The sequence below is a fragment of the Globicephala melas genome, chromosome 14, assembly GCF_963455315.2.
Source record: "Globicephala melas chromosome 14, mGloMel1.2, whole genome shotgun sequence".
Lineage (NCBI taxonomy): Eukaryota > Metazoa > Chordata > Mammalia > Artiodactyla > Delphinidae > Globicephala > Globicephala melas.
The window spans coordinates 59,477,895-59,504,897 of record NC_083327.1 but is presented as its reverse complement, the minus strand read 5'-3'; the positions used below and the strand labels follow the sequence as shown (position 1 = coordinate 59,504,897).

The following is a 27,003-nucleotide window of genomic DNA, read 5'->3' as shown; positions in this document are numbered from 1 at the left end:
TCTAGCAAATCATGTTGCTTTTCCTTAGGTGACGTACACACACGTCAGTACTTATCTTCATGACAATCTCATCATTTAAAATATAGCTTGTGCTGTTTCAGAAGCCTTTCCACATAAGTGTGTGTAGATTGTTTAATATAAAAGTAACCAGTGGATTTATCCTGATGAACATATCATTTCTCCAGTGCTCCTTTTATATAAGATGTTGTCTAAATTGAGCAGGTAGTTTTGGGAGCTTGGATTTCAGTTTCGCAATATAACTGTTCACTTTTCCTTCAGTCTTTTCCCTGACTTGGGCTATTTCCTTTGCATCCTTCCTGTGGAATGACTTTTAGAGAATCACGGCCTCATAGCACATGACACATTAATGCTTCAAAATAAACCAAATCCCTAAAGCACAATTTATTTAGCTTCTTTCACTCCTCCTTCTAACAAAGGGGAATTACTGCAACTTATCAGGTAAAATACTATATACAATTAATCAGGGAATAGAGATAATCTTCATAAACTCTAACAGATGATGGATGATTCCTGGTCTGTGTCCTGCCAAACTTACAAACTCCTGCTTTAGAGCTGTGCAGTGCTGAAAGGTGTACATGCCAGCTGGTGCTCAGCTGCAGAGCCTATCACCAGCTCCACAGGCAGCAGAACTCAAATACTGACATCCCTCCTTTGCCATCACGGTAAATATCCAGGAATAGTTCTGCTTGGGAAAAGAGCATGTTGTGTTGACAACCGAACAGGGTCCAAAGTGATCATATATTAGGAAGATCCTTGGAAAATTCATAATATTATTTATTTATAAACTGAAGCAGGATTTTTCTAAAGTTTTTTTTTAATTAAAACACAAAAGTTAGTTACACAGAGCAATTTATGAGTAAAAATGGCATTCCTAAATTATTATGTTCCATGAATTTTATTTTGATAGGTGGTGGGGAAAGACATGAGACAAAAAGAGTACAGAGATCCAGAGCAGGTGGAAGAGACGTGGGTTCCGGCTGGCCAAACCACTTGCGAGCTGTGTGACATGGTACCAATCACATAGGGTGGTGGTGAAAGCAAAGGAGATAGTAATGCATTTAACAGGACACTCAGAAAAGTGCCAGGCACATAGCAAGAGCTCAAAAATGGTACTTACTTATTTGTTTGCTTGTTTCTTTATTTTTACTGGGGTTGGAGGTGGGGAAGAGAGAGAAAAATAGGTAGATAGGTAGGTAGGTGTGGTCATGGCAGGACATGATTTTACACCGCTGGCGCTTATATTTCCAGCTCTCAGCTCACTATACTTCAGGCCACTGCAGCACCACTTTGTGCAAACATTGACCTTCTGCATGTCTGGAAATTTCTGCCTTTGTCATTTCCCTTTTGGGGGAAATAGTGCATTAAATTTCTCCGCCACAGGACATGGATGATAGTTTTCAGAGCTAAGTGCTACTTTTATATATATATTTTTTACATTATATCATTTAATCCATCCGGTAACTCCAGGAAGGAAATGGATTATAACCATGTTTAGATGTGAAAAGAGGCTCAGAGGTTAAATGAGCAGCTTAAGGTACATCTAGGCACAGGACTTCCTCCTAACCTCTAGTTTGGTGCTCCTTCAGCTGGATTACTGCCCTACAGAATGTGTTCTGAGCAACCCTCAGGACTCAGGAAACCCTTCTGGGGTGACTGAGAACCATGGGGGAAGGGATTGTCTACATGAGGGAAATGGGATGTCTCCAGTCCCCCAACTTCTACATTTCACCTAGAGCAGATCTGCCCTTATATGTTTTATATAAAGATACTCAGCGTGATATACTACGAACACAAAAGATTCTCTGGTTAAAAGAACAGAAAAATCACTATGTCATACAAAACTTTTACACTCTGAAAGTGCACATTGTGGAAACAAGACTGATCCGAGAAATTAAAAAGACTGAAGACATTAAGAATTTCAAGATTTGATAAACTTTACGTAGTACAGGGGTCTTTTCTTTCCTCAGCAGAAATAATGGCCCTGGTCACTTTCGCTACTGGCAAAGTCCTTCTGAATTGTCAGCTGATCACCAGAAAGACCTCATTTCAGTGGGTCCTCAAGGTCATTACTTAGACACTCGGGAACGGAGGAATTAAACATGGTTACAAAGGATTCTTAACTGTAAAACATCTCAGGACCTTTAAGATGATAACATATACTGAATGGCCATAAAATTCAAGTATTCCTCAAATTTATTTGGCCATGCGTTTTTTTTTCCACAAAGACTATCAATTAACATATTTTGGAACTCGCTTTCCCAAGAAAAATGTTGGGGAAATGCTCTTTTCTAGCGGTTCCCAAAGCATGGTCCATCAGCGTTATTGAAAATTTATTCCAAAGGTGAAATCTCAGGCCCTGCCTCAGACCTACAGAATCAGAAACTCTGGGTTTTACAATCCCTGAGGGTCAGGGACTCACATTCAAGTTCAAGAAGCCCTTCTCCAGGCAGCAGTCTCCTAAACGGTCTTCTTCCTCTAAACTCCTTTCTCCACGCAGCAGCCGATCTTAAACCACCAGGTCCCAATTCAACCTAAACCCTACAACAACTTCCACTGCACCTAGAATAAATTCCAAATGCCTTACGGCAGACGCTGGACCTGATGCGGCCCCCTGTCTGTCTCTCTGTTTTTACCTTGTGTTATCTTGTGTTACGCACCTTTGTTTACAACCTTCCAGCCACACTGCTCCTTTATATGCCCGGAACACTGGAAGATTGCTCCTGCCCAGAGCCCTTCTATGTCCTCTGCCTGGAACGGTCCCCTCCACACTCCTCTCCCCGCTAACCTGCACGGCTAGCTCCTTCTTGTAATTTAGGTGTCAGCATCAATGTCATCTCTCCCCAGTCACCCACCCAGTCACTCTCCATCTGACCTAGTTTTATTGTCTTCAGAGCAGTTACCATAATCTGAAGTTACTTTGTTTGCTTGTTAGCTCCATGAGAGCGGGAAGCATGTGTACCTGTGCTAAGTAAATATTTGTTGGATGAACAAAGTTGTCCTTGTAGCTCTAGTTTATTTATGGCGTGTGGTGAAGTGCAACTACCCAATACCCTCTCTGTCCCCTTCAAATGACCCCTGAGCTACATGTGGTCCCCAGCTTCACAGGATGGGCCTCATATAACAACATCCTTTATTTAGTCACTTCTTAACATGCCAAAATATTAACGTCTTACTAAGAGGCAACACCAATTTCCTTATTGACATTAAGAAAAAAGTCAATGATCAAATTACTTTAAAAAATAAATAATAATTCAATAAACATGGTCATCTAAATTGTTTTTCACGCAACTCAATAAAGGAATTTTCATTTTGATTAGAAAAAAATAGAGCTTAAAAACATTTTCCCTTTAATTTCTTTTAATTTCCTGGAGGAAACCATTATTCAACATGGTCAACTCCAGCAGGCCCCCTTCCGGTAGCAGAGAATAGTATTAAGGACAAAGCTTTGTTATGAGAATGACCTGGTTTCCAATACTCCTACCAGCATTTATCACTTTGCAACCTTGGTCAAGTTTCTTAAACTCCAATAACCCAGGTTTCCTCATCCACAGAACTTGGATCACAATACATTACAGTAGAGTAATTATAAGAGTTAAGTTGGATAACATTTGTGAAAGTGACTAATCACAGTTACAATTTTTGTGAGCGTTAGTTCACACCAAGTGTTCTGCTAAGCTATTAAACATGGTATTCTCTTTACTTCTCCTTCACTATAAATAGTATTATTCCCATGTTACAGAAATGGAGACGGAAGAATTAAGTAATTTGCCCAAGGTCAGAAAACTGTAAGCGTCAGCACTGGGTTTTCAAAGTTAGGTTTCTCTGACTCGAAGGCTCTTGTCCTTCTCCCCCATCCCTACTGCTTGTGAAATGCCAAACACAGGTGCTACCACATGGTAGGTGTTCTAGAAATGTAGGCTTATCTTCCCCACACCCTGCCAACAGTGCCTTTGATCCTATTCCGATTCTGCACCACCATGAGGTACTGGTATCTGTCTACCACACTCTATTTCACTGAACATTTCTTAAGTTTTCCCTTTTGATGGAAAACTATCCCAATTGTCTGCAAGAAGATACTTAGAATCATTCCAACTTAAAGGAGAACTCACACAACTGCCTTCACAGTACCTCACTAATTGTCCTTATTCCTTTCAGGAAATGTCACTTGTATATTGTGTTCATGGTAGCTTAATCGTCTATGCCTTGTGATGTTCTATAAGCAGAAATGCCATGGGCTTTGAGGTCAAAGAGTCCAGGGCCCCAAGAGTCATCTCTACCACTGACTAGCTGTGTGATTGCACACATCTTATTCCCTCTCTGAGCATGTTTCCTCACGTACAGATTGGGGAGAAGAACCCACCTCTTAAAATTGTTCTGACGCTTAACGCTGGCACATTGTGGGCATTAAATACACATTAGTTTCCTTCTTCCCCTCACTTTTCCCGCCGTTGCTGCAAGCTCGGCTGTTTTAAGCCTCTGTAGGCATAGAGAATGTCTCTCTTTTCTATGCGAACAAAGCTTTTCGACAATACTTTAAAATAACGGAACTTGTTTGTGAAATGAATGCTGCATGACCAGGTGGCCATCCTGGGAGGGGATGGGTTATTTCAGTGATGCACCACTGCTGAGGGAAGTAGGAGAACTTTGCTTTTGGAATTGCTCTTAGAGTCAGTTTATCAGTCACTCAAGAAAAGCAGCTTCATTATTTGATGTTGTTTTATAATGGTTTACCACCCCTCTGCTTCTTTACTGGTACCCCTTCATATCCCAAATAGAAGGCCGCGCTCAGTTCTGGGATGGTAGAAACTTTAAGGTATTTTTGACGAAAACGGAAAAAAAATGTGTATATATATATATATATATATATATATATATATATATATATATATATATAGTGACATTTTGACCATGCTCTTTATTTATCGTCTTGGGTTCAAATCATCCTTTTACTTCCAAATATCACAATTACCACAAAAGGATGAAGATTCGAAGTCAGAAAATATTCTAAAAATCTAAAGGTAATTCCGAAAGATGAGTCGCACCACTGGTTTGGCATAATGGAAGCAACAGGGATATTTAGGTATAGCCTCCAATGGTGACTATTCTGAAGGGGACTTTTATTTGGATTTGTGTGTTCAAGTTAGGCTGTTTATTTTAAACATTTATCTAATATGAAAATTTGCACAAAAATACTGTAGTCAGTTCAATAGGATTACTGTGTATTCCACATAAGCCAAAATTATTTCAGAAGAAGATGCTTTAGATTATTATCTGGAAACTTTTTAGACTGTATGCTCTGTCAGTAATAGAATTTTGAGTGTGTACCACAAATTTATGTATAGTTATTTATAAATTACATACATATTCTTTAAGTTATAATCATTTACATGTATTGAAACAGATAAGAATAGAAATTGCGGGTATAAATGTGTTATTTTCTCTCCTTATCTCAGTGAAGCACCTTGTGTATATCTGGCACATACGCATACATCCTGCTTTGGAGATCACTGTTTCAGATGATGATGATTGTGATAAAGGAGCTAAGACTCCTTTTGCTGAATGGTCACTAAATAAAATTGTTACCTTTCATATGTTTAGCAACTTTCATTACTTATACTAAGAATCAAATGCAATGCAAATTCACCAAGAGCGCAATTTAGGAGGAAATGCTTGAGTGCAATTAATTCATCACAACTAGTCTAGAAGATGTTAAAAACTGCATGTTGAGCTAACATGAGACCCTATGAAATAATGTGACACTATAAAGATGAAGGGAGACACTTCTGTAAGTGTCATATGAAAAGGAACCAAAGTTAGATACAACTTTGAATACAGTAATTGAAGGCAGGTCAACATGTTGTGAATTGACTCTGGTTAGACTGTGAGTCCTACAGAATCAAAGACTCAAATGGCCTCTACAACTGTGTTTCTAGCTGAAAAACCTGTTGCAGGTGCATCACTCTTTGAAACAGACTCACACACGTGTATAACAACACTGTTACAAGAAGCAAACTGACTATGAAAATAATGGCAAGAGACAAAGGAAAGTAATGAGAACATCTGCCTCTGGATTTGTATGTGTGACGGGGTATTATTCCCAGTCTCTATAATATGCTTCCTCAAAGTTACCAAAAAATACTTATATTTATAAATGCAAAGGATCTGTCAGACAAAAGATTACTTCCTTATTTCAAATGGCATTCTATAGCAACATCTGGTGCAACAAATTAATCCAAACAATTTCTTAAGGTTCCCTTATTAGACAATAATATATGTATTATAATGTTTAAAGTCCATTTCAATTTACAAAAACATTTTCTAAAATAATTATGTGAGGGTAATAAGCTTGGTTTTTCATGTAGAAAATTCAGTTATTATGAAGAAAGGAAAAAGAATATGATTTCTAATTAAGTTCTATAAAATTTGCCAGTTCACATTAAAGAACAATGAGCCACTGGAAATAAATAATTAAGAGCAGACTTGACAGACTGCAATAAAAACACTACAAGGTAATTTTAAATGGTTTTTGATTTTATTTAAAGTAAAATTCTAACAAGGTGTCTTGGGGTAAAATTTCTTGATTTCTTACCTTGCCATACTTCTGGGCATAAGATCCCGTGAGCAGTGAGTGGAAAACAATGATGGTTTCATCCAAGTCCCACACAAACACACGCTGGAGAAAAAAGATAAATATCGAAGAATTATCAAGTTCTAAGGAAACCGAAATCTCTTTACAAGTAGAAGACCTCTCATTTTATTGTTGGATATAATCTTGATACCATTATATGGAAATCTATGCTACTCCATTAATTTTTCCTCCAAATTTGTCAAATCTAACCCCTGTAAAACTTGAGGAACAAGAGTGACAAAAATAATAAGGCTTAAAAATGTGATGTCCTAATCTGAATGAATTCATTCAAATATGTACTTGCAGTTAATACCCAAAAGACACGTTTGGACTTTATGATAGAAGTGTGCTCTTATAAAATTTTATGTCTCATGAATTCATGAAGTTTTGTAATTCATGCAAAGAATTATATTTTAAAAAATATTTTAAAGAATCAATGAACAATCCCTAAATAGAAATTGTAACGTGTGGACCCTTGGGTCAGATTAAGTCATAAGGTGGGTTGTTTGGCCTGCACGGTGTTTTGAACGGTTTCAAATTATTGATTAAAATGTCCAGATTAGAAGATTTCACACAAAGTTCAGGGTTTTGACTGCAGTAGACAAACTTCCAGTTTGTGGCAATGGTGGCTGACAGTCCATGTGGCAATGATGCAGGGGTCCCTGTAGACTGGGCCGGTGCTCCCCACTCTTCCCAGTCTGCTGGCCCCCTAGCCCAGTTCACTCATTCATATCACCTGCTGGGTTCTTGAAGGCATTTGAATCTACTACTGTTGTTCGCATCAAGGAAATGATCTCTTATGAAGAGATACAGGGCTATTACTTGACTTTACTAAATCTGGAGATTTAACTTTTTTTCGCAGTTAAAATATGCAGCTGTGTAAGAAGTAACACATTACGGTTAAGAATAGTTTCTTCTGATGTTTCATAATAAAAACAACCTGCTTAGTATGGATATATCTCAAAAGATCTGTCCCAACTGGAAACAATGACACACGGAAATTTTTACAGGTATAAAAATTTTAACATATGTATCAAATGATTGGAATTTTTCTTATTTTCTGATGACACCTTTTTTTCTCCATACAGATTAATTTTACCTTTTAATATTTATTGACCCATGTAAACATCTTTCATGACCCTAGTACTCCCAGAAAGAGTGCTTCTCAGATAAATACTCCACAAACAATGGCTTTATTTTTCAAATTTCTGCTTGTGCCTTCTGTTTGTGTCTTTTGGATCAAGAGATGCAACTATCTCAGGCCTAGAATTTATAGAGCATTATGATTTTTAAGTTGTTATTGTTTTTAGTTTTGCCATTATAATGGACGAAATCCAATTTCAGAGCTGTGAAATGCCTACTTCATAGTAGGTCCACTCATTTCATGATGTATCTTTTTCTTTTAAGTCTGAAACTTTACAGAACTGTACGGTATAGAATATATCATTCAATAAAATGAAACATCACATTACACCTTTTAAGGAGAAGTCAGCATACCTCCAAGTCACTGTCGGGAGGCGGGGAGGGATTACTTTTCCGGCCTCTTCCTCGGGACTTTGACCCAGAACTCCTGCACGTTCTCTCATCAAGATCTTTGATGGGTGTGGAGGGGCTCTGCACGGTATCAAACTCTCCTGTGAATAACATGAATACTGTCAAGGACAGCACTTCATTTTTAGATCAGGTATGAGTCTTCATGATTAATGATTTTAACAAATCCTACAACAGAAAATTCCTTATGACAAGAAAGATTTATAATCACAAATACACAAAATTCTAATTCAGTCAAAATTTTGCAGGTCACACAGGTTTCTCCTAGTTTCGATCTATGTGATCTATTAAACCTGAAGACCTTTTGTACTCCAGATGCCCTCAACTTCCCATCTCTATCCCCACCTATGTATTTATCTAAATTTAGATCTGTTGTCACCTCCTTATGTCTGAGGATGAGATGCCATCCATCCCCCTGCAAATATGACTTCCGTGCCTCACCTATTAGAGAATAATCATGCTCCACTACTCAAACTCTCTCTTACCTTCCCTTCAACCTCTCCCGTTTCTGGGGGCGGGGGGCACACAGACAAGTTGAAAAGTCCTTCCCTTTGACCTTGCATTTCTATCTAGAAGCTATCTGTTTGCTATCTTTTCTTTTTAAAGGACCCGTCTTAAAAGAAGAGCGCGTACCAGTGCTGTCCAACAGAAATACAAAGTGAGCCACGAATGTAACCACGCATACATATAATTTTAAATGTTCTAGAAGCCGCATTAAAAAAGGTAAAAAGAAACATGTAAAACTAATTTCATTCCTATATGCTAATTGCTCTAATATATCCAAAACATTATCATTTCAGCATATAATAAATATAAAAATGACATGTTTTACATAATCTCGTTTTCATGCTAAGTCTTCGAAATCCTGTGTGTATATGACAGTTAGAGCTGACTTCAGTCTGTACTAGCCACACGTGCCTATTAAGTCCTTGTAATGGGGCTAGTACAGACTGAAGTCAGCGGCTACAGTACTGGACGGCACATTTGTCTCCTTTGATCATTTTCCCCACTCCACACCATGTGGGCAATCTAACCCTCTCATAGGTCAGTCACTTTCTACGTGATGACCCATACAGCATACCAAGTCAAATCTTAAGTTTCAGACTTTAGGTTTAATTGGGTTCTGCATGTCCCACAGATACCCAAAAGTCTGACACGTCTAAAGCTAGCGATGCAGCATCTTATGAGGTGGAGAGTACAGAGCAGTGGCAAGTCTGTAGGAGAGGGTGTTAAGATAAACCCACCAAGGTGACAGTGAGGTGCAGTAAAACTTCACAAGTAACAAGAGTTGGACTTACTATATATGACTTCAAGCATTTTACTCAGTCTCTCTGAATCTCAGTTTCTTTGTATACTAAAGCCTGGGTAATAGCAGCTATCTTTTTGTATTACTGAGATAAATCTGATTTATGTTTAACTGAAATCATATGCATAATGTTAAAATGTCTAGGAGAGTCCAATGGCAAACCATATTAAAGTTACCCAATTTTTAAAAGTAAAGATGTTATGACTCTCATGCTTTATCATAAAAATTAAAGTAAAATAATTATGAGGACAGCCAAGCAGTTATTAATCTAAATAAACACATCTGAACAAACTAGATCACACTTAGGTAACATTTTTTCTGAGATGTTTTAGGTAAACAGTGTTTACATAGCTAAGCTCTAATAATTTCTAACGGTCAAATGTTTTCTTTGGGAAACATCTGTGCATGTCAGGACAGCATCAAAAAAAATGTCTGTGTTCCAAATATTATTTGCTCTTAAAACATTGCTAGCACAGTTCATTGCATGGGTCTCTGCTATCGAATGCATGAGAGTAGAAAGCATAATAAAAGGATCTTGAGTTACGATGCTGAATACAGCCCTATGTCATAGTAAATAAGGTTTCAGCTTACGTGTATAGGCGTTAGATGGGGATTTGGGTACTTAAACACACATCTACTTTTTAAAAATATCACACAAAATGTTTTCTATTTTCAATTATTTTTCTAAGGTTACTATGTCCTGCCAGTCAAATGTTCTTTTTCAGATAAAATATTGATTCAAATTAACACACATTTATTAAGCTTGTAAGATTTTTTTGGTTGACATTCCCCAAGACCTATCTTTCTATCCATGATAGATCAATTTTCAGGAGTTAACTCTCATCAGGCAGCTTTGTTCTTGCCACAGTGCAAGGGGTGAATAGACAAAATCTTGCAAAATCCCAAAGTTACTGTGCTCAGTTATGGGTGGTTGATGGTTGACTGGATCCCTAAAGACGGGGTTTGGCTACTCGAATGAACTGGAAGTCAGCAGCTATCACAACAAGGGAGTGAAAAGAGTAGAAGGAGGAAGGGAAAAGACTGGTCATAGGAAGTGTCTGGGTCTCAATAAGCTTATTGGAATACGTGTTTGGCTAGAGTCGCCGCTCCTTATGTCTGAGATTCACCCACATTGTAGCCTGGAGCAGTTGTTTGTTTTTTCCTTAATGTGGCTGGAACTTCATGACATATGTACACTATGCTTTATACATTCTGTTGATGAACATTTGGGTTATTTGTAGTTTTAGGCAACTATGAATAAAGCTGTTATAAACATTCTTGTTTATACCTGTGGGCATAAGCTCCCCTTCCTAGCATATCCCTGTATGTATATACTAAGCATATGCCTATATGTATACACCTGGCAGAGGGAGTGCTGGGTCAGATGGAAGGAATATGTTTACCTTCAGTAGACACTGAGCACTCTTTTCCAAAGCTGTTGTATTAATTCACTCTCTTACTAGCAATGAGAGTTCTAGTTGCTCTACATCCTCACCAATACTTGGTATTGCTAGTCTTTTTTATATTAGCGATTGTAGGGGTTGGTAGTATCTTATTGTAGTTTTAATTAGCATTTTCTTGATGAGTAATGATGTAGAATACTTTGTTTCTTACTCATTTGGTATCTACTTTTTATGAAGTAACTGTTTAAATCTTTGACTAATTTAAAAAAAATTGGGTTATCTTTTTCTTATTGATTTGTCAGAGCTCTTTACTGTAAAACGTTCTTTACACACACACACACACACATATATATATGACTTAAACTTCACTTCTACCCAGTGAATTTTTTTCCTTTATTAGCCTCTTTTAATAATGGGAGAACTGGAGACATGTGGGACTCAATTAACTAACCAAGATGAAATAGCCTGTATGTGAAATGTTGATATGGTTCCAGAACTCCCGCTTTAACCACTAGGTAATACTTCCTCTCCCAAATAGCACCAGTCTGTCCAGGTTACAAAAAGGTCAAATGTATATCTGTTTCTACTAATCAAAAGAGTTACACAGACTTTACACAATTTCTGTGAGAGTGAGGGCCAAGGAATTCATCTGAAGAACATCAGAGTAAAAGAGCAGGTCCTTAAGAGGCCATGTGCTCTATTTGGGCTCCTACAGCAACCACCCAGATGGAAATGAACTGACCTCCATATCTTTTGAAGGTTCTAGCTTTTCTTCTGATAAAGGGCAAAATCAGGAACTTGAGCTCAACTGGTCATTAAACATTTGTTGACATTTGTTTTTAAAAGGAGAAAGCTGTTAATTCCAGTGTCTCTGTCAATTTCACTCAGGTAATTGCACTAGGGTACAGTATGCTGCAGGTAGGGAAAATGCAAATTGGCAGAGAAGTTAAATGTGGTCAGTCCTTTCCGTTTAAGTCCTCTTGTTCCTTCAATGAACTGAATTAGTACTTTGCTTTCCTTCCTGTCCTCATGTGAAATGCCACGAGGCCTAGACAGTCTACTGAGTTCTGCCTAAGAAACTGGCTTCTTTTCAAAGAGTGATCTTACCATATCCTTTACTTTTCTGCAACACTTGTAAAGTTTAATTAGCTAATGTATCTGAAATGCTTGCCAAGGTCTCAGACTACAGAATGTTGTTACAAATTGCTAGTTATATTTAATTTTAAAGATGTTTAAAATTTTAAAAAGGAGCTATAAAAATATCACTAAGCTTAATGTGCTATCAGTCATCAAACATTCGGAATGTGAATCAAAAATATAATATACCGGGCTTCCCTGGTGGCGCAGTGGTTGAGCGTCCGCCTGCCGATGCAGGGGACGTGGGTTCGTGTCCCGGTCCGGGAAGATCCCACATAACACGGAGCGGCTGCGCCCGTGAGCCATGGCCGCTGAGCCTGCGCGTCCGGAGCCTGTGCTCCGCAACGGAAGAGGCCACAACAGTGAGAGGCCCGCATACCACAAAAAAAAAAAAAAAAAAAAAAAAAAAAAAAAAAATATAATATACCTAAGATAACCTTTATGTTAAAGGCAAAGAAAGCTCTTTTCAAAGATAATGAACTAAAATATCTGTTCTTAATCAGCATGGTAATGTTTCTTTAAATACATTGTCAAATTACCTAATAAGGTAAAATAAATGACTGAATGCTATTTGTAATTTCCAAATAACATCAGTCATTACCCATTGCCCTAGGCTTTTTCCTGGGCTAACACTATACATGACTGAATAATTATCTTTTAATCAGTACCGTAATGAATAACTGCACCTTCTAACTTTTGGATATTTAGATCCAACTTTATTTCATTAGGTTTATCGCTAAATCAGAGCAACCAGCTGTCTCTTATAGAACATAAAGTATGTTTCCATTTTAAACACGGGAGAAGTCAACAGTGAATGATTTATGACAAACTGTGGATTTAACTGTTAGGTCTCTGCTTTAAGTCCAAACGCAGAGCCAGTCAGTGGAAAATACTCTTTATACCCTTAAACAAAATACCTCAAATTTCATCAATAATAAAGAAAAATCCCATAGTTATGAACTTGTTTACTTTTTGGATGCATGCCAGACCTGCAAAGGCAAAAATCAAACTTAAAACTATCTTGACTGAAGGTCTGAGGTCACAGAGTTCCTTAAAGATCTAGACACATGTATTGTTATGATTTTGGTTGAGAGAATAATATGGGTACAAGTAGAAATAATTTCTTCTTTAAATTCAATGGAAAGTCTCGTAAGATCTGACAATTATGTCAAACCGTATTCGTTGGTATTAGCAACCAGTGGAAAGCTGAAGAAATTGCAGCATTCTGATACTGAATATGAGAATGTCACATATGAATGTGTTACATTCAAAGTCACATGCTCAGAATATCTACATGTCTGCGTTTGGTATTTTTAATGTAAATAAAATAGCTATTCTGAAAGTTGATTATTCTTTAGCTAATAGAGAGTACCCATCTGTGTCTTTCGTGCATAGAAACTCTTGTGGTCATACTGAAATTAGATTAAAACCAATCTTCCACCCAAAGTTCTATGCAGCATAAACCATTTTGGGGTATTTGAATGGTTTTCATTCCTGGTAGCTCAATTCTAGTAAATTCCAAAACACTTTGCCAGTCCTGTCACTCTGTCTCTGATATCTCAATGATCAAATATTTAGTCTGTGGTTTTGCTTCTGAACACAGTCATTCTACTTTGTTTTCCCCGTGCATTCACCAGTGAGAAACACCTTTCGCAGTGTGACGAGAACGTCAAATATCTCCCCACCTAAAGTGCTTCCACCACTTGTAAGCAAGGATTCTGAAATCACTCATTCTTTAAATTAAGATAAGATTCTTATGAAATGTAAGTGTTTACTCAAAGAGGATCAGGACAGAATTGGAACATGGGATTTAGGCTGGGCGGAAGTTAAGGCAGGTAGTGTGCCAAGGGTGTAAAATTTAAGGGCTGTGAGAATGAACGCCCCCTTACATTCTGCACCCCAGGCAACTCTTGCCTTCCCTTCATCCTGGCCCTACATAAGATATGGCTGCTAAGAGAGGGGGAGGTTAGGTGGAACGACTAAAAAGGGAATGAGGACTAGAGGTTCAAAGGGGCTATGTGTTTACAGGAGGGAGGGTCTAAAAAGAAGATAAGGGGAAAGAAACTGGTAGTAGGGGCATCAAAGTCTAGTACACCTATTAACAATTTTCCCTTCGGTCTATAGTTAGATTAGAGACAATATTTTGAGATTCTTTTTTTAAATATTCTCTTCCATTATGGTTTATCACAGGATATTGAATATAGTTCCCTGTGCTATACAGTAGGACCTTGTTGTTATATAATAGTGAACCAAAAAGAAAGAACGTTGCCATTTCATGAATATAATTGCATTTTCTCTGTCGCTTAAAGTATGTTTCATTGTCAGGCTTCCCTGGTGGCGCAGTGGTTGGGAGTCCGCCTGCCGATGCAGGGGACGCGGGTTCGTGCCCCGGTCCGGGAGGATCCCACGTGCCGCGGAGCGGCTGGGCCTGTGAGCCATGGCCGCTGAGCCTGCGCGTCCGGAGCCTGTGCTCCGCAACGGGAGAGGCCACAACAGTGAGGGGCCCGCGTATCGCAAAAGTATGTTTCATTGTCACTTCTTCATGTTCAAATTAGTTTTCTCGTTAATATTCCCCACGTTATCTAGCATTTTCCTTTTCTCAACATTCATACTATTTTAATTATTTGCTCGATCTTGTCTTGCTTGTTAAATGGAAGCTAAATGAAGTTAAATGTATGCAGAGAGCATATTCACTGCTGAAATACCAGCAGTGCCTGGTACCTAACAGGCACTCAATGAATAATTGTTTAATGGGCTTTTTGTCTTCTTGGAACCACTGGTCCAGTTAGAAAGAATTTACAGTATTGTGACCATGTGTCCCTATTTTCTTGCCCTTCCAAAGCAGGACAAAAAAGAAGCAGAGATGAGTTTGGATCTTGCAAATAACTGGAAGTCAGAAAAATATTCTTGAACATACTAAATGGTATTTACAAAAACAAAAAATTTCTTAACTTTGATTTTCTTATTGAGTTTTGATAGTTCTTTATATATTCTGGATACAAGTGCTTTATCAGATATGTGTTTTGCAAGTATTTTTTCCTAATCTGTGGCGTGTCTTTCTACTCTTGTGATGGTGTCTTTTGAGGAGCAGAAGTTGTTTTATGAAGTCTAATTTAGCTTTTCTTTTCTTTTATGGATTGTGTTTTTAGCGTGATATCTATTAAATTTTTATGTAACCCAAGGCCACAAAGAGTTTCTCCATGTTTTCTTCTAGAAGTTTCAGTTTTAACATGTTTTGTATATGGTATGAGTTACAAGTCAAGATTCTGTTTTATGTTTTGTTTTGTTTTGTTTTGCATATGGATGTCAGTGTTCCAGCACCATTTTCTGAAAAACTATTCATTCTCTCTAATTGCCTTTGCACCTTTGTCAAAAACCAAACTTTTAGTATATGTTGTATCATTGTATATGTTGTATATATTATATACAACATATACAAAATATATCCAGAAATATATATATTTCTGGACTCTTTATTCTATTCCATTGCTCTATGTATCTAATATTTTTGCCAATACCAAACATTCTTGATTATTATATTTTATAAATTTTGAAATCAGGCAATGTGAGTCCTCAAACTTTGTTCTTATAAAATTCAAAATTATTTGGCTATTCTAGTTCCTTTGTCTTTCCTTGTAATTTTAGAATCATCTTGATAATTTCTCCGAAAGATCCTGCTGGAATTTTGATTGGGGTTACAATGAATCTCTATTAAACTTGCTTTTCACTTTAAGCTCTTCAGCTGTGTTAAATACATGTCAGCAAATACAATTCTAATAAGATTACAGACAAGCTTCTGGCAATGAAGACTATGATGGATTTTAAATATGTGTTGATCAGACAAAGATATTAAACTACCTACCAAAGATCCGAAAAATCCTAGGAATGTGGGAGATGTTCACTGGCTGGGGCTACTGATGACTCGTAAGGTGAAAAAGTTATACAGTTTCTCAAGCATAAAGGAAATCAGTTTTACCCAAAGAAGATAATATTACAACTTTTCTATGTTGTCAAGATCTCCATGAAATAATTAGTCTGGTAAAAGATCCGCTTACCTTTTATCTCCATATTCATATGTATTCTGTCATTTGATATTAAAATCTCCTAACTATCCCACACCTAAAAGAAAGGTTTCTGGAATGCCAGAAAAGCCTCACCTAAATCAGTGGTACTAGCACAGATTAAACATCAGCATAATTATCTGGAAGCTTTCAGCCTTGTTTGTAAAATGCCCATTTTCTCCATATTATTAGATACAGCAAAACATATAAAAAGTATTTCACCTGGATGAAGATCTGTACCTGGTTGGCTAGTCAGTCCTGTGAGAGATTCCTGCAACTGGTAGGTTGAGGTCGAGGAGGACGTGCCATCAGCTGTGTTATTTGATGTCATATATGCTCCATATGTTGATGCAGAGTAATACTGTGCATACTGGTTTTGGCCAAAGGCTGCGTAGGATGGATAATCCTGAAATAATAATTGACATGTGTGTGTGTTTGAAAGACAGATTACCCTCTAGTATACTCCAAAGAAAAGCAATCGCAATGGCAATGGAAAGATTAGTATCTGGCTCCACTGGTTCTGGAGTCCCCAGCTTTGAGGTGATCCTAATAAGCAGAGACCATTCTGCGGGCATCTCCTACACACACATGGTAATGATATACCTTGCGGGTCTTGCAAACCAGGTCCAGTACACAAATTTTAATCTGTTTAAAGGTTGTATATGCGTCACTTTCCCCCCAGAATTACATTTCCAAGGATGTACATCCTCAGGTCTTATGCACTTGAAGAGGAGAGAAGGAGGTGTTCGTATTCACAGCATTCATTCTCATCTTCTAATATCACCAGCAAGGAGGAGGTGTACCCCTCTCCCCACTTCCATCCAGACCTAGGGCTGCATTATTGTGATTTTTGTTCCCTTTTTAGGCTACTCTTGATAATTTTGTTTTCTTGGCAGGAGGTAAACAGTAGACAAAAGAAAATGAATAAAAGATATTCTTACCCAGTTTCTCACAGGCTACATGCCACCTGAGGCCTTGACCTAAAGTCTTTTGTGAGGCTTTCATATATTTAGTTTGCATCATTTGTTAGAGAGAAAAGAAAGCCATTGGGCCAATTCCTTTCACCTGCTTTTTATTAAAAATTTTTTAAATAATCTTAAAATGATGTAAATAATCCTTCAAAATCCTTTTACATATTAAGATAAGGAATAAGTATTTGTTGCTATAGTTGGTGTTTAATATACCTGACATGTTTGAGCCCAAACTGTTACCAGTGATGACAAATCCTTGGTCAGGATGAAGAGTCCCTAATGCACGTTTCTAAGGGAAACAAAGATCCATGGTTGATGTGGTTTCCAAAAGAGGAAGTTCTCTGCCTTCGTAAATATACGTATAAGCAAATATATGTATCATCAGGAAGGGTTAAGCAGTATGGCAGAAAACGAAAATTCTATTTGTCTGTTAATTTCAGGATCTGATGTTCCCTACTATTACCTGAGAGTCAAAAACAAAACAAACAAACGAACAAAAAAACCAGAAAACTCTTGGCAGTATTTGGACAAAATTCCTAGTAACGTATTTTTCTCAGAGTAAAACATGGATCACAAATATTAACACAGTGCTTACTTTGTGTCAGGCACTCCTCTAAGGCCTTTAGTAGATTTACTTATTGAAATCTCACAACCTCCTATGCAGTATTATTACTATCTCTATTTTACACTGAAGTAAAGGGATAGAGGCACAGAGTGTTTAAAGAGATTTGCCCAAAGTCAGACAGCAAGTTTCAGGGCTCAAACTGGAAGCCAGAGAGACTGACTCCAGCATCTATCTGTGTGGGAAGCTCTCCACTGGGCTGCCAGTGCCCGGAGAGGAAGATGAAGTTACTCACTGGAAAGGTCCAGTCTACCAGCTTCCAGTGATTATAGTGTCTTTTTGCACTCAAGTATATCTCAAAGATTCCCCCTACTCTTCATCTCCACTCTTATCACCTTGTCCAAGCTACCTTCACTGCCTGCTGTAGCCAATGTACCAGTTTTCTAACTGCTCTCCTCATTTCCATTTTTGGCTTTTTCCAAAGTCTCTGAAGCCAGAGTAATATTTTTCAAAAATAAATTACATGATGCTATTCTCCTGCTAAAACATTCTTTAATAGCTTCCCTTTGGGCTTGGAATAGAATTGAAGTTCCTTATTATAAGCCACAGGGCCCTACATGAGCAGGCCGCAGCCTACCTCCATAAATGGATGTTTCCCCACCTGCCCCTCAGGTGCAAACTAAACTCCGGCCTTCTTTGAGTTCACTGACACCCCACGATTTTCACCCCTCAGGGATGTGATACATGCTGCTTTCTATGCCTGGACACCCTTGCCCTCAGTCTTCACCTAACTTTTGGAAGACTTGGCCTAAATGTCATTTCCATGGAGAAGCCTTCCACAAAATCCCCCTTACTCAAAATTAGCCTTCTCGTAATATTTTTAATAGGACCCTGTTCTCTCCCTTCATGCTTTCCAATTCTATATTTACTCAGGTGTTTACTGGTTTATTGTCTGCTTTTCTCAGTAGACAGAAAGCTCCCTAAAGCAAGAAACAGGTTCCATTCACGCTGCTCCTACCTTCAGCTCCCCAGGATACAGACCAGTTCCTAATATCTAATAGGCACTCAGTGAGTATTTGCTAAAAGAATCAATTAGTCTTCAGACCATGGTCCAAAATACAGATTACATATTATATTGGGGCCACTGAATTAAATATACTGCTAGTACTGGATGTATTTTGTGATATAAAACTGTTTGTCAATAAATTTTCTTCTCCTTATTAATCATTTTTTTAATCCTCCCAACAAAGAACAAAGCAGTCTTCCCCTTATGCTACTACTCTGCCTAGTGTATATTTCTATTATTATAGTCCAAATATTCCACTCCCTGCCCATATTATTTTCATGTCTGTGTCTTCAGGAGGATTGTATCCTTCCAGAGAGCAGGGAACACCGACTTCGAATCTCCAATGCACAGTTGAAAAATCTAATGGCTAACAGGTGCTCAATAAATGTTTGGTGTATTAATAAATGAGCGAGTGAAATTAAGCTACCTGGATTATCAAAAATTCTCAATTTTTTATAATAAAATATGCATACTGACTTTGATGTTTACTGTTCTAAGAAACCATTTTTCAAACTAATGCCAAACTATACAGTTTAATGCTGTCAAAAATATCATTATTCCACTGTTTAATCATCAAATTTTCCTCTTTGCCTCTTGTTACCTTAATAAAAATTGAAAGGAGAAGGCAATTAATATAATTCCTTCAGTAAATCCAAAGAGCAAACACTTATGCAGTAACATATTTTAGAATGTACAGAAGTCCAGCGATTATGTTAGTGTGTTGCTTACCCATGAAATCAGCTACCCTTCTACCTCAGCTACTCTGAACATGACTGAGGAGCAGGAAATAGGGACAAAACTTTCTGAATAGATCACAAATTCATGTCGTTCCATGCTAACTCACTCATTCAGGCACATCCACGCTTGTTCCACACATAATTCTAACACGATTCTAAAAACAATCGCAGGTTTCAAAACACACAAAAATATTAAGCAAACTTCACTATGAGGACTAAGGAATTCTAGGAGCAAGTGTAGTGGGTGACAAAAGCAAAAAATTACAGCTGTCAGGGCAGTAGGAATTTAACAGTTATCAAAAAAAAATCATAGAACTAAAAAATAAAAGCCAATAGTACTTTGAGAGGCATTTTGTTTAGGAACAAATGATTTGGTTTTGGACCAAGAGTGTTTTATTGTCTACATCATAATCTGATTATGGATTATAGTTCAACCTATGAATTTTCATAATAACTGTTTTATCAAGAAAAAATAAAATTATGTTTAGTATAGCTTAAAATAATAGGAAAATATGCAATAGATTCTGTAATTTCCTGTCAAATGACTAAAACAATCATGGCTTAAATGTTTAAAGGGCAAAACTTTAGCAATCAGGAAAACTGAAACATCCAGAATTACACAAATCCAAAGAATTCCAGACAGCTCATTTTTACTACCCTGAAATGCCATCTTAATTTGAAATACATAAACCTTACTAACCTGATACTATTCTTCAAAAATCTGAAATATATATAAAAGCATAAACACAAAAAGCTACTATACCTGTTGTGAACCACTGAAATTCGTTGAGTTGGAAACTGAATTATTTGCATAAATAGTAGATGATGGTGCAAAGCTAGAACCTAGAGGTAAAGAACAAATTGCATTTAAAAAATATTTCTTGAAAAATATTAAAAATATTTCTCTTTGCAGAATTCAATGAAATATATATTAAATTTTGTTGTTGAGGCAGTGAGATTGAAAATTGAGAGATTTCTAAGGAAAATGTCCTTAGCTGTGTCTTGTGACAACAGGTAAAGTCTTTTCTTTAGAAGTCTATAGAGGTAAACAGGAGCTTGTGGGAACAGTCTTACCAAGGACTTGGCTAACCTTCAAGGGTCAATGTCTACACGTACAGAAGTACTCAAAGAATAAGATATTATCCATACTGAGACTACTTCCAGGAAACTACTGGGACTTTCCAGTGGTCATATCAACTGCATATACATACAAAAACTACTCAAGTTCAAACATTTGGCTGGGGCTAGCTTAGGAAATAAACACATGGAATCCATTTAGAGTTCATGCTTCCAGCTCCCCATCTTTCTGTTCCTCTATGTCCTTTCTTTAGAACAAAAAAAGCTGTGAGCTAGGGCTCAGACCCAAGGCAGAACTGTTTATACTGCAATCATCTAAGGTTTGACGACCTTCTAAAATTTTACGACAAGGTCTGAAAGTTATTTAATTATTTTTAAAATTAGAGCAAAAACAAGTGAACTATCAATTTACAGATTAAAAAAAATGTTCTCATGGAATGTACTTGTTAAGGAATAAAATAAAAGACTATTGAGGCAGCTGATTACTTGTTTTATCAATGTGTCTTGAATAGCAATAGTATTAGGTAATCGACACAAACTGACATGGCCTGGAATATCCGATATGAAAGTATTCTGAGGAATAAATGGATATGTCTCTATGGCATTTTCCACAGTGGCTTATTGTGGTTGAGGCATGTATGCACAGATGTATCTACCAATGTTATAAGGAAAAAAGAGACCTGTCATTTCAGCCAAAAAGGTCTAAGTAATTATTTCATTTTAGTCAGTCAACTAAAATGGCAATATTAGTTGGTTCAAATAATGTTAATATAGCCCCCAAACTACGACTAACCATATAGAAAAAATGACAGATAGGAAATAACCTTTTAATGTTTTTAGTATGTCACTAAAATATTTTCTGCAACTACTACACAATGTTCAAAAATAATTTTTAATTGGAGACAAAAACAAAAAGAAAAATTAAATAATGATCGTATATGGAGAAAAAATTTTTAAGGTGGAGGTACAAATTATCTAAATATTCCTCTTCAAGAAATATAGTATTAACAGGGGAGAGATTTTAGAAATGAACAAAAAAATCTTCAATTATTCAACAATAAATGGGACTTAGAGAAGTGCTAATTCAATTTTAAATTTAATCAAAAAAGCATTACGTATGTAAGGAATCCCGACAAGAAAATACTGGGTTTTGTCATGAATCTTTGAAATCACTTTAATAGATGCCAAACATGTGACTGGTGTGGTGACTGGCCTGGAGGTTGCTTTGCTTGGACTTAGTTTCCTGCCAATTTTATGCAACTTAAACTTAAATATTTAACTTTGATATGGGTCATGTTTCTTGATGTATACTGAACTCTTTTCATCATGTTTCTTCCTAGTTATTTGTCTTTTCTGATGACGTCGTGTGAGCAGTGGTAAGATTTAAAACTGTCCTCATGACTTTATATTCCTAGTCTGAAGCCAAGGAGTCTCATTCAAAGAATTCTTTCTCACATAACATGTTTCCTGTGTGGTACTTACCTGGCATCTGGTAAGAATAAGGTGTCTGGCCTGGCTGCGGGGTAGAAAACCCGGGGCTGTAACTGAGGCACCCACTCTGTAACGGTGACTGAGTCTGTGAGAGTCCGCCCTCTGTCTTGATGCCTGGTAACATCACGCCCAGATCTGTTTGGAAAACGCACGTGCAACCCATTTCATTAGTAAAGTGATCTTACCTCTGAGTTGTAACATATCAATATATTAGACTATACAACTACTAGCCAGCAGGATTACGTGCTTATAACCAAAGAAGAAGAGAGAAGATGTGAAATACCGTAAGTGGGCAGGCTATAGGGCTGTCCTGTCTGTGAGTACGCTGTGTAGACGGCTGGCTGCTGCATCCCCGAATACTGAGTCTGGCCTGCATAGGCAGACATTGTTTGAGCTGCTGGTGTAGAAAGAATGTGTGGATAGGGCCTAAATATCAGAAAAATAGCATTACTGTGGCAACAAAGACTGCATATTAATTCAGACAGCTTAGATTCAGTGAAACCTGACAATAGCCCGGAAGTAATCCTCTTCTTTATCCATAATATCATTTTAACAATATGGAAAAGGACAAGAGTCTGAATGTCAGGAGTCCAGGCTCTGCTACAAACCAGTCTAGTTACCTTGGACAAATAATTTAAACTTGCTAAGTCTACACCTCACCTGTGAAAAGAAAACTTTGGTTTAGATATCACACCTAAAGTCTCTTCCAGGTCTATATTGCTTACATTCGAAATAGTATTCCAACTGATATGTAGATGAGGAAAGTAAAGCCCAGGCCAGTTAATTAGTACACTCATGAGTATATTTCCTGTTACCATGCATGACCCAATGTTATGTAATGACTACAAAAGTCATTAAAGGCCCTACCAAAAATTCTCTACAGAGAACTAGAAATCTTAAAAAATAAATAAAATTTTAAAAAATTAAAAAGTAGGCAGCTTCCCGAAAAGAAATGGAATGCCATTCCCTTCATCATGCCACATCTTACGGAATGTTCCCAAAATGGATATCCAATCTCTAGCCTATACTTAAGGATAACACTCTAGCTGCTGTGGAAAATAACTTTTAAATGTACATGATCAGGAATCCAAAATCTTGACACATCTGGCTGATGGCAACCAAAGTCAGATACACCCAATGTAGTTAAACTTGAAATTTCTACCACTGTGCTCAGAAAGTTGACTATATTAGTCATAAAAGCAATAGTGTATATTTTTCAAAAATGTTTATTAGAACTTGAAATCCAATAAAAATATTGTAATGATGGAACAAATTACGAAGTGTTGATGTTTGAATAAAATGTAATCGTTTTAGATTTTCTTTAAACTAGTCAGCATTTTTGAATTTTCATTAAAAAAAAATCTGTGTATTCCGGTTTGAGCTTGATGCTTTCCTCAAAGTATATAAATATCCAGAATTAAAGCAATTGTCTAGATATAAGTGAGGGTATTCCTAGACCTGTGAAGGGTATTTACCTAATGTCTAATCTATCCAATGAATCTATCCAAGTATCTGTCAATTCAACTGCCTATCTATAACATTTATATACATAAATATATCCTGATTTAAAGTTGTTATCTTGTATAAACATGATTAATCAAGATAATGCTGGAAAATCATTCTAACAAATCTGAAAGACTACTGACCACTTACTTGGAAGGATACAGCTGTGGGGAATATTGATGCGCTGATCTGGGGCTATAGCCACTACTTGTTATTACTGTAAGACACAAAAACCAGTGCAAAAAAAGGTTGCTTTATAAATATATTTCACTGGAGTGTGCAAAACTTATTTCAAGAAATGACTATGTTAGAGATATGTTTCAAAAAATTCATTCATTTTCTAAACAGAAAATTCATTCGTTTTCTAGACAGAAACAGATGCCTAAACATTTTCTTCTAACTAAACTGTTTCACGTATGTGCTAGGAGCATGACACGAACTTTTTTCACAAATCGTTCCCCTTCATCATTCCTCCATTTTCTTAAATCCGTAGCATGCTCTTACGTATTAATATGCTATGAACAGATATCCTTGACTATAGGTAATTAAGCTTTCATGATATAAAGGTACATTTTTTCATTTGCAGACTTTATGTTTTAAATTCCAAATATATTGCTCTTCCTGTGTATTTATTCTATTAGAAATATCATAAAAATTAAGAAAAATATGATGCTTCAGGCTTCATTTTCAAGTTGTAAAATGATATCGTTTTCTCTTTCCTTTCATTTGGTCAATCCAATGAGTCGTTAAAAATGCAGGGTCCAAATAATTCTAATAATAATTGGAATATACACCGAAAGCATGGGTGATAATGCAACATTAAAAAAAAAAACCTAACTGCAAGAGGCAGCAGCAGTCATATTTATAAATATATTTTGAACTCTCAGAGATTGTACTCTTTTGAGGAGAACTTAAAGGTGAAAATCAGGTCCTATTAACATTTCAGCCAAACATGCAGTCCCAAACTGGAATGTATCCAAAAGTTTGGAAGTTTCTCTTTCCTTTAACCATCTGCCTTGACTAAGACAGATGTACTGCAAATATATGGACCCTAAAGTGTTAAGGCAGTCCCTTCAGAGCCAATCCATACTGGGCAAGCACACAGAGTGTCTTTATTAGGCCATCTGCTGTTCATTCACTTTTCAAAAAGATTAAAGTAGTATACAATGCAGTGCTGGAATTAGTTTAGTCTAATCAATCATAGTTATACTTCAAAGTACTATGTCTTTTCTAAGTTGTTCATAATAATTCTGGAGCTAAACTTTTAGAATTGTAAAAGTGACAAATAGGCTTAGGTTGCTAACTATTTTATGAAACATGATATATTTCTATATCCAAATGCTATTAAGTACCCTTGTGATCTATTGCTTCATAAACACATAGAATTTAATGTATTTAAAATGCTATTTAGACTGTAAGCTCTGAGTACGGAGAGTATATTATACTTTTCATAGCAATAATGCAGAGAGTATATTTTCAAGAATATTATGAATCAATTTTGACAATCACTGAATATGATTAGAGGTGTTACGTTCTAAATATTTTCAGCAACCAAGTTTAAGTGAATTTGCTATGTATATTTGAAAACACATGGATCCCTGAACCATTAATTTTCTACTTATCTATTAAAAACATAAAGAATGTTTAAAACTTTCAAATCAATTCAATGAGAACTGGCCTTTTCTCTCACACTATGGGCTACATAATAGCAACAGTGTACTGCACAGGAAATTCAGTCTGATTCATTGATTCACAATAATTATACTCTATTTAGCAGAAATATACTTAAGTAGGGCTCAATTCCACATTTTTTGTTTCATTTATAAAACTTCATTGTGGTACACCCAAGACTCAGACTATACTAATCAGTTATTCTCAAGACTGTGAAACACAAGGTTTTTCTAAAGAAACATCAAATAATAAAAAGAAACATGCAGCTTTTATTGAATTAGCCAAAGAACAAAATTATTTCAGAAAAAAAGCCTCACATATATGAACACAAATCTGAATATATAGGATGCTTCTTCCCTCTAATGAATGAATCTAGATACCATTAGAATAATGTACCCATAACAGTATAAAGGCTCAACCTTTAAAATTTCATATTAATGTCTATATGTTCATTTTCTAGGTAGAAAACAAAACCTTTGACTCAAAAAACTATGTTTACATAAAACTTAGAAAGTTTGTGCTTCTTAAGGAAGCTGTATATATTTTATTCTAACTAATAAATCTGCAGACAATTGAAAACAACAACAAAATTGGATTAAAGTGAGCTGAGATTATGCTGATCAAAGTAAAGACTGTTCCTACACAGAGCAGCCTAATCTTTCCAGTATGATTTCTGGAATCCCATGTACAAATTTAGGAGACCTTCCTTTTATTCCCCATTGTCATTTAATTAATCAAGAGATGTATGCAAAGCACTCAACTCATTATACTCCATCATTTCTGCATACAAAAGTGAGCAAAAGTGCTTGTCTTCAAAATGTCCTGAAAATTAATTAAAACACATTTTTAATGAATATTATCAGAGTCTCATAGGGTGGTGTCAAGCAGTTTTAAGGTTTTACCGGTATTACTGTAACACCTTAGATTAGTGACTCTCAATGGGATGAGAGGTGGGAGATGAAGTTGGGGGATGGGTGGAAATTTTGCCTGCCAGGGAACATTTAAAATGCTAGAAGACATCTTTGGTTGTCACAACTGAGGAAAGCTACTGTTAACTTGGGATAGATGCCAGGGATGCTGCTAAACACCTTACAGTGCAGAGGACAGCTCTCCCACAATAAAAAAAATTAGCCAAGTTTTTAATAGTGGTGCTGTTGAGAATCCCTGACCTAAAGCACTCTGTCTAATTGAACTTGGTCCATGGCGTTGGAAATGTTCTATATCTGAGTTGTCCATTATGGTAGCCACTAAAAAAACCCACATACAACTATTAAACACTTAAAATGTAATTAATGTGACTAGATAAAAAATTTTTGCTTTACCAAATAGTATTTAATTTAGACTTAAATAGCCACATATGGCCAGTGGCTACTTTTCTGGACAGCATAGCCCTAGATAATTCTTAAAAGAAAACTGGGAAACTATTTGTAAATATAATATGAGTAGATTCCAGACAGCTTGACAGTTCACGCCTGTTTCTTTTTCCATCTTTATATTTTCCAGTGGGGTATTAAAGAAAAGATTGTCGGACTGACCAGGACATTATTCTAGAATCATTTTTACCAGTGACCACCTGTGAGGCCTTGACTGTATGGCCTTAACCACCTTTAACTTCTCTGTGCCTCCGTATTCTTGCCTATAAAACGGATCATCACAGATCTCTGAAATTCTTTCTGGAGCTAACATCCCATAATTTTTTCATTCATCTTTCACTGACTTGTAGTGTACTATTTAAGTATATCAGCAATCACTTAATTTCATTCCTATCCTTAAAAACTGTGTTCATATATGCATTTACTTTGCAGAAAGTTTACAACA

General features: G+C 36.6%; 1 protein-coding gene across 12 annotated transcripts in view; it reads right to left on the bottom strand.

Annotated features, from left to right (window-relative positions):
- Positions 1-27,003, bottom strand: part of EYA4 (EYA transcriptional coactivator and phosphatase 4) — a 261,461-nt gene that overhangs the window by 34,217 nt on the left and 200,241 nt on the right. For 8 of the 12 annotated variants that reach the window (XM_060283692.2, XM_060283691.2, XM_060283696.2 and 5 more), the window contains 7 exons: positions 23,665-23,731; positions 22,295-22,437; positions 22,003-22,146; positions 20,207-20,286; positions 16,330-16,513; positions 8,147-8,283; positions 6,611-6,694 (listed from right to left, as the gene is read on the bottom strand). In XM_060283692.2, the coding sequence (XP_060139675.1) occupies positions 6,611-6,694; positions 8,147-8,283; positions 16,330-16,513; positions 20,207-20,286; positions 22,003-22,146; positions 22,295-22,437; positions 23,665-23,731 (839 nt within the window). Of the gene's footprint in view, positions 1-6,610; positions 6,695-8,146; positions 8,284-16,329; positions 16,514-20,206; positions 20,287-22,002; positions 22,147-22,294; positions 22,438-23,664; positions 23,732-25,946; positions 26,012-27,003 lie in introns of those variants that run through there. The other 4 variants (XM_060283694.2, XM_060283695.2, XM_060283700.2 and 1 more) reach the window with 2 other exon arrangements.